Raw genomic sequence first — 14992 nt, 5'->3', positions numbered from 1 at the left:
AGATTTAAAACAGTAATTCTCATATAAAACTATTTTTTCCTTAAGATTTGCCAAACTATTCCTCTCTAGACAAATTGCATCTTTGTTCTAAGAATTTTTCACTATATTGTCCAAGCTGACAAATTTTTACCTGAGTGCAAACCAATAGAAGAGACAATTTTTCAAAAGATGAGGAACAGAAAGCCAAGACTACATTTTCTACAGCTTATAATTTAATCCATATTGAGTTAGATACATTTTGCAGCGAGGAAACAACGAGTTTAATCACCATTCAATCCCTATCCTCTTTTTAAGTTTCACAAAGAATGGTTGTGTTTGATAATTATTTTTAGTAGAAAAAACACTTAGTTTGGACTATCTTTCTCATGTTAACAAACAGATTAGCTGTTATGTTTTCAACCTGCACTACTGATTCTTTGGGTTGATAAATTCTTTCCTTAAGAATCTCTAGTAAATACAACAGATAAATGCACGTTCTGTACACCCAAAGAATAGTTAAATGAGGCAACCATTTTCACTATTATCTTTGAAACATTTTCAGGCCAAGTTCTGTGCTATCAAATGTACAGCATCTTATAAATGCTCAAGTTTTTGGTAAATGAACTATGTCTGTTTTCATATGAATGGGAAAAGATTCTGAAATCAAGGTTAAGTTAAACTTTAAAACTCACAGCCTAATTAAATTTAAATGAGAACAAAGTATGGGAACATTAATGTTAAATTTTCATTCTTTAAAACAATTCACTAGTGAAGGTCAGGAATTTTTAAAATGAGACATGTCTATGATGTAAATCAAGAAGTCAAAAAGCTGTATAGGAGTTAAGTTTCACATTTTTAAAAGCAAGAATGCTTTGAACAGATTTACTCTGAAGGCTTGAGATAAAATTCAGTATACGCTACACTCAAAGGATAATTTTCACGCTTGAAACAATTAAGTGAGCCAGCGTTAACTTATCTGACAAATGTTTCATTTCTCAAATCTACCTAAATTTTATGCCCATAATCATCCCATAATCTACATGTTTCTCCATGTAATAGTATAAGGATGAACTATAGGAAGACTACCAATATATAAAATTAAACAGATGCTAAAGTGTATGGTCTCTATTTTACCATTTTTTCCTTTTTTGGTTTCTAATTCTTGGGTAGATCTGAGACACATGTGTCACCTATATAGAATATAAGAAATAGAGGTTCATAATGGAACTAGGCTACACAGTTTCATTTATGGTACTGAAATAGAAATTAAAACAATTAACATTGCAGGAACAATGGGAAGAGCCGGAAAGGCATTTAGTTGGTTGAACCAACAAACATTTACTAAATGCTTACTATTATAAGCATCAGATAATGCTACACTGATGTGATCACTGGTAGACTAAGCTAAAAGACGGGGCTCAGGTTTGGAAAAGAGGAAAAGATGATGAGTCCATTTCCACATGTTGGAATTACTAATTTATCAATATTTTAGAATCTAAAATGTTATGAGGCCTCAAGAATTAAGTAGACAGCTAGATATACAAGGTCTAGCCTAGATTTGAGAGTCATTAAGCAATATATATATAAAAAGAATCTGAATGAGACCACTCCACTAAGAATAAACAAAGAAGTGGACTGAGACCCAGAATACAGAGAAAGATAAATCAGTGAAATAAAAACCAGAAGTATGGAAGGTAAACCAAGAAGACTGGTGCTACTTGTGAAGATTTTCAAGGAGGAGAAATAACTACCATCTGAATCACAAAATTAAGATGAAGCTTGAGAAATAAATACCTATTAGATATTTCAACTATGAAGTTGATGGTGACCTTATTGAGAAAATTTCTACTGAGTGAAGAGGGAAGTAACAACATACTAAACAAACCAACCAACAAACAAAAACTCAGTAAGAATAGGATACTTTTTTTATTAGCTAAGTGAACCTTATGGTGATAGAGAAAAGGCACAATTCTAAGTCATGAGAACATACAAAAGAAAGAGACAGCTTGTGACATGCCTGTCAGGGAGCCAAGGCAACATTTCAGGTTCAAGGTCAGCCTGGACAACTTAACAAGCCTCTGTCTCAAAATAAAAAATAAAAAAGGCTTAGAAATACAGCTCAATTGTAGAGTATTTAAGATGTGTGAGGCCTTGAGTCTAGTCCTCAGCACTATTTTAAAAATGTGGGAGGTGACACAAAAGGAGTTATTAAATATTGAACTGATAATATAAAATCATTCTAATATTTTGTCCAAATTAACATCTGTATCTCAGTATTTGCCTTATATGCTTTAACCAAAGGAATGACCTACTGTTTGTTTCAGGTACCAGGGCTTTCCAGATTCCACAGAGACACCTTTGCTAGTTGTTTCTTCCCTTTTTCTCTCTCTGTATATACATGTGTGCACATCAATATATGTACATAACATGTATACATACACATATACACAGTTCCAAAATTCATGTAAAGTCACCACTATCGGAAAATATAAAACAAATATTGTTGAACAAAAGAATTTATTGTTATTTCCTCATTTTTAATAAAAATATTTTTTACTAAAAGATACCAATTAGGGAATTTAGTGTGAAAAAGACAATTTAATGACAAGAAAAGAATCATAAAATCAATACATCTTAGCATGAGAGTTTAGTAGGTATAAATGGAGGATGCAAAACTAAGACTGCAGATGGCAGAGTTTTCATTAATTAGGTCTTAGGACTCTGAGTCAGGTCTTTTATTTTCCTGAAACTTAAGTTTTTTCAACTGGGAAATGAATGAAAAGAAATCAGTATGAATCCATCCAGCCTTAAGAACATGATTCTGATCCTATGCACGCTTCTAGAAAAACAAAGAAAACTTCCAATACAGACAATTCTATGTCTTGAAAGCAGAGATACAGCAGAGCCCCTCTGAAACTGCCTGCCAATTTTCAGTCTACTATAACGTTCTTCATGAAATAAAAACCTTGTTCTTGTGAATTACAAAGATATTTTTTTAAAACTTCTATTCTCCCAAACTATATATTCGAGTATGGGGACGGCCAAGATTATGGTTAAAAAGTAGAACACATGCCTGGGTGTGGGAATACAAGCTTGCAATTCCTGTTACTCAAGAGATTCAGCAGGAGGATCAAGAGTATGAGGCCAGCCTGGGAGACCTAGTGAGACCCTGTCTCCAAAAAGAAGTGCAAATATATACCATGTAGTGGCTATCAACTGAAGGGCGTTTCGCTTTCAACAATGGATACCCGCCCCATGCAATCCTAGGAGGTTCCATAATATTGGATGAATTCAATTTTTCTCCAGGAACTAAGCAGCTGAAGGGATGTCTATCCATTATCTTTGTCCCTGCCTTATTTTTTTTTTTTTTTTTTTTGGTTTTTTGAGACAGGGTCTCATTATGTAGTTGAGACTGACCTGGAACCATGTAGCCCAGGCTGGTCTTGAACTCGCAGCAATTCTCCTGCCTCAACCTCCCGAGTGCTGGGATTACAGCCAGTCCCTGCCTTATCTTCTAAACACTGACACTGTACAGACTTCAAAGGTTTGTGGAGTCTCTTAAATAACTTTTCAATTACTTTCATAAGTATTTATCTTGAAATTAAATTCGAGCAGTTAGAAGAGTAGAAATGGGAGCCACAGATACTATAAACAAATATTTATCACTTCAATACTCTACAGAGTATCAAATCAACTTAATGTATGCTAGGAATATATAACATATTTAATTTATAGACAAATTTAAAAGGACAGTTTGCGCAGGACTTGTTTTCATTTAAAAACCTAACACCCAGCCTTATTCATATTTTGTTGAAAACAATCTTATGACATTATTGGTTAAATAGTTCTTGGAATCTATAAACATTGTTAAGGTAACAGTAAAGAGACAAATTTACAGAACTGTCAGTGCAGTAAGGTAAATTTCCATAGTAAACTGATTTTATGCAGGCAAACAATAATACCAATATTCACTGAGACTACTCTTCACAGTAAAATACCTGCCAACAATATAAGAACTTTGACCAATATCTTCAGTTAATATATTAAATCTCACTGTAAACTACTGTTTCAATCTTTAAAAGCATTACTAAAACAGCTAAAGTACATCATTTTCATCATATGGCTCATTTCAATGAAAAACTTTAAGGGTAAAAGACTAATTCAATATGAAAATACATTCCAGGTAATGAGGCTGACAACTTTTGTCAGTTTTTTCAGTTTAGCAATCTTGTAGTAATTTATTTTCAAGATACATAAACTAAAAAATTGCCTTGAATTTCTTATCTACTAATTAAGGAAGAGCAACAACTAGGAATAAACACAGTAACATAACTCACCTAAATAGGGAATGCAAGGTGTCATCTTTAAGCTACTTATATAGTCTCTGAGTCTTTTGTAGTTATCTTCTTTACTCATTACATACTCTAATTTTTCAAAGGTAGTTTTGTCTTTTCGACTTAATAACTAAAAAACAAACAGAAAAGCCTAAGTTATTTACAAGTTCCATTTTATTGTAGCAAAGATGTGAAGTTGTATTTACTATAAATTTGGATTTTAATTTAAAAGTTATACCTTCCTTAATTATATTTTGTTTAGTATACAAATAAAGTCAGCCATATCTATTAATAAGTCAAATTACTTATAAAACAGTCTCTGTATGTACATAATTAACTAGTAATACATATTTCTCATCTTTACTATTTTTAATGATTAAGCAATCTATCGATCATTTTTGTAAATTATACATTCTTATTCAGCTCTACTGCCTAAATATTTTATTGACTACCTCCTCAAAGATAAGATCATTTTTGCATAATCATAAAGAAATAATGAATTTTGTGGTAACAATTTTTCTTGACAATTTTAATGATGGTTAGTCCTAATAAAGTTTCTAATTCCCTAAATTTTGAAGTTCTGACAAGACTTTTTGTCCTTGACACCACTTTATCATTTGTTAGTGTAACTTAAGAGGCCTGAAGAGTAAATTTGTAATGAGTGCTATTTGAGATCAATGGAAATAATCAAGGGGGAGTAAAAGACATGCAAGGTAGGCAAGCCACCCACAATATTAACTAAAAGGTTCAGAAAAATTTTTTAATCATATCAGAGACTGGTGAAAGTTTTCTTCTTTAACTGTATGACAAAACTATTTCATTAGTATGTAATAAGATTTCACTTTATTTCATATCAAGCAAAACACTTCCCCTATATAATTCTCATTTAATTTTCCTATAAGTTTGACAGAAAACTTTGAATATTTAGAGATGAGCAGACTGTAACTTCAAAGATGACCACAGGATTAGCACGTAACAGAATACATTAGTGCTCTCAAGTCATGTACTCACTCATAAATCCGTGTCTGTTTTTCTAGGTCTCAAAGTCTGGCCCTGGAGACAGAATATTCTGAAATCTAGTTTTCCCAGTACTACAAAAAATACAGTTGGAATCTATTTTTTTTTTATGACTGAGCAATTTTAAGTCTCTCAAAGACGCAAATTACCTTCAGATAATCTCTATCACAAAAATGAATAGTGTTCCTTTAAAATATGATTTCAATGAGTCATTTGCTTTAAAGTTTTAGATAAAATTCCAGTGTCTACGTAGTTTTATAATCTTCTCCTTTACCCACTTCAACACAATTTAGTAGCATTCTCCAGATAAGGTGCAAAACTCTGCTTGTCACCAGTCAATTAAATCAACCATTCTGAATAAAGTATTCAGATGAGCAAAACAGTTATAGAATATTGTAGGACTAACAATAAACCAATCATAATTCACACACTCAAAAAACACTAAGAGAAACAAATTCTTTGGAACTCTTCACTGATCTTGCTACATATGAAACACAAAATTGTAGTAAAAATCTACTTTTGAAATTTTCATAATAAATCAAAAACCAGATTAGTAAGATTCATTTCAGTATGTGGCAGATTAACAGAAGAATATAAAGAACCACTTCAATACAGACTATTTCCCTGTTGGTACTCAGAACCTTGATATAACTATGAAGTCTTAACTTTCTCAGTTTTTTTCTGATGTTTATATGATCTTTAATATTATTTCATTATATTCTCCCCACTAGAAACAAAAACAAAAATAAAATCAAAAACAAAAACGAAGTACTTCACGTTATAATTCTCCAGATTTTTCTCATGATCAGTTTTTTTTTTTTTGGTCAAGAGTATGACAACTGGGGGGAAAAACTCTTCATATTTTTATATTATTAAAAAAGGAGACCCACAGATTTCTGGACAGATTCTTTATTCACCTAATGTTACAAGATGCCTACTCATGCTGGATGTGATGGTACATGCCTGTAATCCCAGCATTTGGGAGGCTGAGGCAGGCGGAATACCATAAATTTAAGGCCATCCTGAACTATAGAGAGATCCTGTCTCAAAAAAATAAAACACACACACACACACACACACAAAACCAATATACTTGCTCATGTCAGTTGCTGTAAGAAATGTAAGACTCTCAGATTTCCCCTCATACCTTGACTTGCATTCTTGTAAAATAAGTGTGAATATACTTTTCCACATAAATATTTATGAATCTCTTACTCTGGGTACGGATTATAATCCTTTGATTATGACATCCATCAACTATTATTTGTTCTTGGTATGAGTTTGTTATAAATCTACATCTGATACCTTCCTATATAAGAACTACACACCAGTAATTTATCCACTTCCATGTTCCTTCTATATCCAATTTCCTTGATTATCTTTAAGCAACGAGTAACAGTAATCCTACATCTTGGGTTCATCGTTTCCTTATATTTTATTTTATTCTGACTACAGAGTATCATATATTGTTTATAGTCTTCCACAAAAAATAATTTATTATTTGTACTTGTATTTGAGGGAGACTGCTAATTCTGGAAATTAAACCCAAGGCCTCTTGTAAGAGCTCTACCACTGAGCTATACCCCACAATATGACAACCACTTTTGTTTTCTCAAATCTGACATTAAGATTTCATTCATGAAGTCGAAGCAATAGGTTGCTCACTTTTATTGCTTCTGTGTGTACTTTCTTTTCTAAAAAAAAGCTTTATAATGCTCACTTTAATTTTTTTCTTTTTGCTTTGTTACAGTTCTTATTAATAAATTCCTGATCATTTACAGCTGTTGTACCTATACCCTGGCCTGCTCTCTTAAATTTTCTTTAAAGATGAAAGGTCTTTTGATAAACAGAATATATATCTATCTTTTCTCTCTTTCTGGAACACTGTGCATGTAAAAAAAAAAAAAAATCCCTATCTATGCCACGCCAAGAGAGATAATCACCCACTTCTCTTCCAGAATTTTGAAAGTTTTGCACTTCACATTCGTCTGACAATGATTTTTGGTACCAGGGAATGAACTTGGGACCTGGCACCTGGGAGCCAGGCAGTGCTGAGCTGAATCCCCAGCCCTGACAATGATTTTTTTAAGTGCGGCAGAGGCTAGATTTTATTTTTTGTCTTAATAACCTATTTTCAAGTTCCAATTAGTAAATAATCTATTTCTTCATGGACTTACAATCTATTTATCACATCAACATTCTAAAGCAAGGATCTATTTCTGGCTTTTTTATTCTGTTATTATTGGTAGACATATCTGAACTTGCTCAAATCCTACACTGCTCAAATTATACAATAAATACGGTATCTGTTACAGGGCCCATGTCTCTAACTTCCATTTCCTTCTTCAGGACCTCTTCCTATTTCTTTTTTTTTTTTTTTTTTTTTTTTTTTTTTTTTTTTTTTTTTTTTTTTTTTTTTTTTTTTTTTTTTTGGTTTTTTGAGACAGGGTCTCACCATGCAGTTGAGATTGACCTGGAACTCACTACGTAGCCCAGGCTGGTCTCAAACTCACAGCGATCCTTCCTCCTATATTTTATATATAAGTACCGCGTGTTAACTGATTGCGCCACTGGAGCTCTGTTCCTCCTATATTTTAAATCAATCTTTTCCCTACAGTATTTTTAGGATATAAGTGACAAATAAAAATTGTATTTAAAATGCATGTTTTGAGCTATGTATAGTGAAATGTGTACCAACCTGATTAATATACCCATCACCTCAAAGCTACCTTTTGTGTATATATAGTAAAAAAAAAATAGTAAAAATATCTTTAATATTGATTCTCTTAGCAAATTTCAAGTATACAACATAGAATTATTAACTACAGTCACCATGCTGTGCATTAGGTCTCCAGAACTCACTCATTCTACGTAACCGAAACACTGTACCCGTTGACCAACATCTCCCAGTTTCCTCCACTCCCCAAACTATCCTTCTATTCTTTGCCTTTATGTGTTAGATTTGAGACCCCACATGTGAGACATGGTATATTTCTCTGTTGTTAGGTTCATTTTACCTAGGATAATAGTCTTTAAATTCATTCATGTTGTTGCAAGGGACAAAACTTCCTTCTAACATTACTTTACTATACTCTTTATCCAATCATCTATTCAGTCCATTAGGTTGCTTCCATGTCTTAACTATTTTAAGTAGTTTTGTAATGGATATATTCTTTTGCTTATGGAATTTCCAGTTTTAAGGTTTCCGTTCATGGTCATTTGTCTCTGGGCCTGTGGTACAGAAGAACATCATGGTGGGGAGTGCTTTGTTGAGTGCATCTGCTCATCTCGTGGTTGCCAGGAAAGACAGAAGGTAAGAGGCTGGAGGCCCATTATCCTTTCAAAGGCATGCCCTCGATGATCTAACATCCTTCTACTAGGCCACACCCCCTCACTTCCCAAAGAGCAGAACCTCCTGACAGAACCACCAGCCTAGGACCAACCAACCCTTTATCACACGAACCTTTGAGGTACAATTAAGATGTATACCATAATAACCCTGTATCTATCAAATGATAACTCCCCATTCTCACTTGTCGCAGTCCCTGGCAACCACCATTCTACTCTGTCTCTGTAATTTTGATGTACCTCAAAGAAGTGAAATGATATTTGTCCTTTTCAGTCCTCTCTTTTCACATAGCATAATTATTTGCCAGATTTATCCACGGTACAGCATTATCACAAAATTTCCTTTGAATAATATCCCACTGTATGCATGTACCTTTCATTTATCTATCTACTTATATAGAGGTTTGAATTTTTATGTTTTGTCTACTGTGAATAATTGTTGCTACTGACACTAACACAAAAGTATCTGTCAGCCAGGTGTGGTGGTACACACCTGTAATTCCACCATTCAGGAAGTTTGAGGAAGAAGGATCCCAAGTTCAAGCTCAGATTGGGTAGCTCAGTGACTTAGTGAGACCTTGTCTCAAAATGAAAAAAGGACTGGAGAGGCAGCTCAGTGCCCTGGGTTCAATCCCCAGTACTGCAAACAAGCAAACAAATGGCTAGTAAACAAACAAACAAATCTGTGTCTCCTCTTTCAGCTCTTTTAGATATATACCCAGAAGTAGAACTGCTAGATTGCATGAGAATTCTATATTCAATTTTTAAGGAGAATTTTTTTTTTCAGCTTTAAAAATGTTTTTGTTTTTAACAATTTTCTGCAAATTATTTGGGGTTGTCTTGTAGGTAAGTGAACATCATAAACAATTTTTATTTCCCCCTATTACTCAGATAAAGATTCTTTTTCTTATTTTTTATAATGCACAGGATATTTTTATGTTGAATAGAAAAAGATATGATGGGTATTCTTTTCCTTGATGTTAAAGAGAAAATTTCTAGTATTTTCCCTATTACAGATGTACTTATGACACATTTCCATTATCACTTAAAAAATAAAAAACAAAACAAAACAAAAAAACCCACAACAAGGCAGGGATGTAGCTCAATGGCACTACACCTGCCTGGCAAGCACAAGATCCTGAGTTCAATCTCCAGTATGGGGTGAGGGGATACCGAAATACACTCAATTCTTTATTCACTAAAAATTTTAAATCTAGTAGATACGGAACTCAACATTTTTTCTAACTTGATCCAATATAACCATTCCAATTGTACCCTCTGAAACTCATGCTCCTCCTCTGCAAAATTCCAGCCTTTAACCTTTGCTCTAATCATCTTATTTCTTTTAAATCTAGAGGTCAGTTGCACATAATCTTTGTTCCTTGCTCTTCACAATCTCTTCCAACTTATCATCGCACTTTCTCCACTCTCCTCTCTAAAATTTTCCACTATTTATCAAGTTAAAGGCATCAGTAGATGAATGCTGTCCAACAAAATTTTGTGTGATGATAGAATCCTATAAACTGTTCAGTACAACAGTCACCAGGCAACATGTGGCTGCTGAGCACTTGCAATGTGATTAGTATGGCTGAAGAACTGAAATTTTTAATTTAACTTTAATGACCTAAATTTAACAGCCACATGTAGCTAGTAACTACTGTATTAAACAAGGGAACATTAGATTGCAACATTTACATTACTGGCCTTTACTTACCTACAAGTAATTTTCTCTATGTATCTAGAGGACTTTAGAAGATGGAGAAAAAGAGCCAATGAATCAAAATTATTATTAAAAATATTACTGCTTGCAATTTTCACAGAGACAATATTCCCAATATGCTGGGATTTCTGATTTCTTGACTTTTCTAATCACCTGATCTCTCTGTCCCTTTCAGCTTCTACTCTTTCTGTAATCTTGAATACAGCAAATTACTTGACTCCACTGGGACTTCTAATCCAGTAACCACTACCTTCTCGCTGTTCATCATCTCCCTAATTTACTTGGCTTAGTTTCTTTAACAGTAAAACAACTCAGATACTTCCTTTTTGACCTCTTGTGCTACACTCTGGTACAAACACTTGTAGAAAAATCCCAACTCCAGTTAAACACAATTCTCGTTATATGGTGATTGTTTTTAGTTATATTGTTGTGGCTGCCTCAGGTTTTGAACTGATTCAGAACATGTACCTTTTATGGGCATTTTGACTGAAGAGGCAGCTGTTACGCAGGGCCAGATTTGGTGAATAAGGAATTGTTATTGTGTTTTACCAGCCTGCCTTTCCATGAATGGCACTGAGCAGTGGCAGTCACAATTTTCTTTTCTTTCAATGTTGCCAAAATACTTGCAAAAGATTTCTAGAACTGCTTCCCAAAGTGGCAAGAGGGCCGAGGATTTAGCTCACTGGTGTTTGTGTCTGCTATGCAAGCACAAAGTCCTGAGTTTGATCCTCAGTACCAACAACAACAACAAAAGGAAAGTAGCAAGAATGATGATGGGATAAGTATATTCAAAGTGAGGGGAATACTCTGAGGGGGATTAATGGCAATGTGTTTTTTACAGTACTGCAATAAAGTTTAAAAAATTTAAACACATACATGTTTTGTTTTATTGTTTTTTTGGTACTGGGGACCAAACCTGGGACCAAACCTGGGACCTTGCACTTGCAAGGCAGGTGGCGGAATCACTGAGCTAAAGCCCTGGCCCTCACATATTATGTTTTGATTAGGTAGTTGCAGATATCAAAATTCACACTTTATCTCATCAAAATGATAGAACCAAATATGATTAACATAGCATCAAAATGTAGAATATAATGATTTCATGTTTATCATCATATTTTCCACTAGTCTTAAGGAAAAAAAAACCCTAAGACTCTGACTAAAAACTAATGGAAGTATAAATCACTAAATTTTTTCAAACTTACAATTTAAATTTTTCTCAAACTTCCTAAAATTGTAATCTTAACATGATTGTGTCATTTTTTGCATTCATCATCCATCAGGTGAATATGGAACAGTGTATTATCAAAGATGATCAAAAAGGTTACAAAAATGATTCTTAAAAGAGCATAAACCAAATTTCAAACTGTAAGCTACCTACAAATTACCTGAAAAATCTGATAGAACACTTCAGAGAAAATGTAGAGTTCAAAGAACAAAGTACAAAATAATTTAAAACTTATCTATTACCGTAATATTAATAATACTAAGAATTACAAAAAAACTAATGCCTTTACTTTCTGCAGGAAAGTTAACCTTTTCATTAACTAAGGAAGATTACTTACCGCCCATGTTTTAGTTAACCTGAAAATTGGGGCACTTTGTAAGCCAGACACAACTGCCATAAGTGCATGAAGATTATTCAGCTCATACAATTTCTGAGGATTTAAGAAAAGAGGGAGGAATAAGAAATTTAAAAGTGAATATAAAATAAATACAGAGTGACAAGCACAATTTTGGCAACTGATACTGTTCTAATATTTAATTTACTTCTAATGTTGAGATTTGTCTTTAGAGTACCTATCTTTACGGTAAGTTGTTTTGGGCCTATAATAAAAATTCCATCTTCTACCCTGACCACTATCTCCAAATTCTGGGAATAAATCTACCTCTAACTGTGTAATGTATTTTTTAAAAACCCAATTATTCAGTACCAAATTAGTTGGTATGAACATGTACCCTGGTTCTAGTAAGTCTCTTTCCTTATAATGAAATATTACTAATCTTCAACTTTATGTTCCAAGTTTCAAGAAAGGGTCTACTCAGGTTTCTGATTTGCTTTCCTGCCAAATATTCTCATTATTCCAGGGGTATGATTCAAACTGGGTTTCCACTGACCTCAAGTTCCAGCTTCCTTCTGTCCCAAACCTAAGATTCTTTGTTTTTTATTCATTCTGGGACATTTTTAGAGTCTGTGTGCAGAAAATGTGTAACACCAGATACCATCCACTTGCCAAGAGTTCTATTTGACATATATTGCTAATTTCCTGGATTTTTCACACTACTTCATATACCCCAAGAGTTCTATCTAAAAGCCAGTAATCGTAGAACTTTCCTAACTCTGCTACCAGGTAAACTCCAGGTCTAGAAAATGCCAGAGGTGAGGCATTTCACTGAAAACTAAAAGAAAATAAATAAAAACAAAATAATAAACATAAAACAGGGTAGACACTTTCAGAAAGGTCGTATTATCGAGCTGGGGAACTTTTTATTTACTAAACATATATTAAGCATTTATGGCAGACTAGGCATTGTGTTAATCTTCATATTTGTAAGAATGAAAAAAGATCTACAAAGCAGAAATTCTGCTGCAAGACTGTTTCAACTCCTGTATGAATTTTCAGTCTGTTGGCATGTCTGACAGATTTCATACTTGCAAGCCCCTACAATCAATTGAAGCAACTCCTTATATCTCTTCATGTATTTTGTTTTTAAAGCTATACAATGTATTTTTACAGAATGTTACTAGTTGGCACAATCTACTGAAGGAAAAAGTTTAGAAATATAGAAATATAGAAAGCAGAGAGTCAGAACAGAGGGATTTAAGAGACAGTGATGAGAGAACAAGGGTCTGAGATAGAGGCTAAGCTGTCAGATATAATTCAAAGTCTTTGGAGAGTCTGAACAGAAATTGAATCATTTAATGATGAAAAAGATGGGACAGATTTAATGAACAAATCTTGATGATGCTGAGTAGAGCATAGAAGCAAACAAAAAAACTAAAATTATAAAAAAATGGAAATTCACAATCTATGAGAAAAGCCATTAACTTCTATTTTCCTAAATAGCAGTATTTATCTACTTTGTCACAAAGAATGTTTCTGAATTTTTATGACACTTCTGAAAAATAACACGTATGTAGAAGGCAAGCTCTGCCACCTAGTGCCCCAGAATTTGTTAGAATACAATTGTTTCCATGTGCTCAAGGAAACTATGGAAAGAGTTATGAAACAAACATGGTATCCTCACTTTAATCTACCTTTTTTGTTCACAGGTGAGGTAAGTTATACATGTATTACAAGAATCATAAAAAAACCCAATGTGGCTATAATTAAACACACCTCTGGTGAATGTAACATAAATTTGGAATTGTTACAGGTTTATCTCAGTGTCCTTTTTGGGAATGTCCTATTTTGTTCTCTCCTGCTGTTATGCATTATCTGCACCACACAATAACTGTTCAGTGAACATATTTGGTAACATCTCTATATTTTTTTATTTTATTTTTCCTGGTAGCAGGGATCAAACTCAGGCCCTTGCACTTGTGAGCCAGGCAGCAGAACCACTGAGCTAAATCCCAGCCCTATCTGTATTATTCTTCTGAAAATAAAAGAATTCCTATTCTACATATGTCTGGTAGGGTGATCTATTTCGAAAGTAAATTGAAAAACAGCTATGTACTCTTCTACTTAATCTTATATAGCTTTTTCCATCACCTTCAAAATCATGTAATATTTTATAAATATCGTATGTTAACATAATCTGACCTCTGAGTATTTATTCAGTGAAATTTATTTATTTATTAGCTACTCAGGGAGAAGGAAAAAGGATGTAAAAGAAAGGTGAAGAAAGCAAGATAAAGGAAAAGGCATTCAATAGGCATTCAACTAAACAAACATTAACAAGCCTTATTTTCTAGTATTAATAAACAATAAGTAAAGTATTACTGGCAAATATTCACTTAAAACATTTCTGAATGAACTAAACAAGTTGTGCTTACCTTAGCTGTTTTAATATAGTGGCTCAAAACTTCTGCTCTAATTTTTAATGTTTGAGCATGAAGAATCTCTCTAACAACCCAAAAGCTCACCTGAAAATAAAAATTCAAAATTTCAAGGCAATATTAATTTGCTAGGATCAAATTAATGACAAAAATGACCAGGCGAACTTCCTAGAGCTGCATTAAAATACAATGATTCATTTTTTCCTTTAACATTACCAAGACATAATTTTCAAATACTACATACTTTTCATATAATGACACAGATACAGATAATGTATGTGTGCGCGCACACACACACATCATTAATTTGAAAAATTAGTATGAAGTGTTAGGGAAAAGAGCTTTCTAAAAGAATGCAACACAACCAGGACAATGCAGCATGAAGACTATACAAATAAAAAGTATTTTATTTCCTTTACTGTATTTTGAAGCATAGTGGCAGAATTAGATGAGATCTGAAAGCAGATCTTGTAGCTGGGGATTTAGCTCAGTGGTACCATGCCTGCCTTGCAAGTGCAAGGTCCTGAGTTTGATCCCTGGTACAGGGGGGGTAAAAAAAAAAATAAAGATAAATAAATAAATAAGCAGACC

General features: G+C 33.4%; 1 protein-coding gene across 2 annotated transcripts in view; it reads right to left on the bottom strand.

Moving 5' to 3' along the window:
* Ralgps2 (Ral GEF with PH domain and SH3 binding motif 2) overlaps positions 1-14992 on the bottom strand; it is a 128752-nt gene that overhangs the window by 63229 nt on the left and 50531 nt on the right. For both annotated transcript variants that reach the window (XM_010630230.2, XM_010630231.2), the window contains exons 6-8: positions 14399-14488; positions 11964-12056; positions 4317-4443 (exon numbers count right to left, since the gene is read on the bottom strand). In XM_010630230.2, coding sequence (XP_010628532.1) covers positions 4317-4443; positions 11964-12056; positions 14399-14488 — 310 coding nt within the window. The remainder of the gene's footprint in view (positions 1-4316; positions 4444-11963; positions 12057-14398; positions 14489-14992) is intronic.

Source organism: Fukomys damarensis, unplaced genomic scaffold (genome assembly GCF_012274545.1).
Source record: "Fukomys damarensis isolate Sample0158 unplaced genomic scaffold, DMR_v1.0_HiC HiC_scaffold_11, whole genome shotgun sequence".
In the NCBI taxonomy this organism is placed as follows: domain Eukaryota; kingdom Metazoa; phylum Chordata; class Mammalia; order Rodentia; family Bathyergidae; genus Fukomys; species Fukomys damarensis.
The sequence above is the reverse complement of the archived record's forward strand: the minus strand, read 5'-3'. Positions and strand labels throughout refer to the sequence as shown.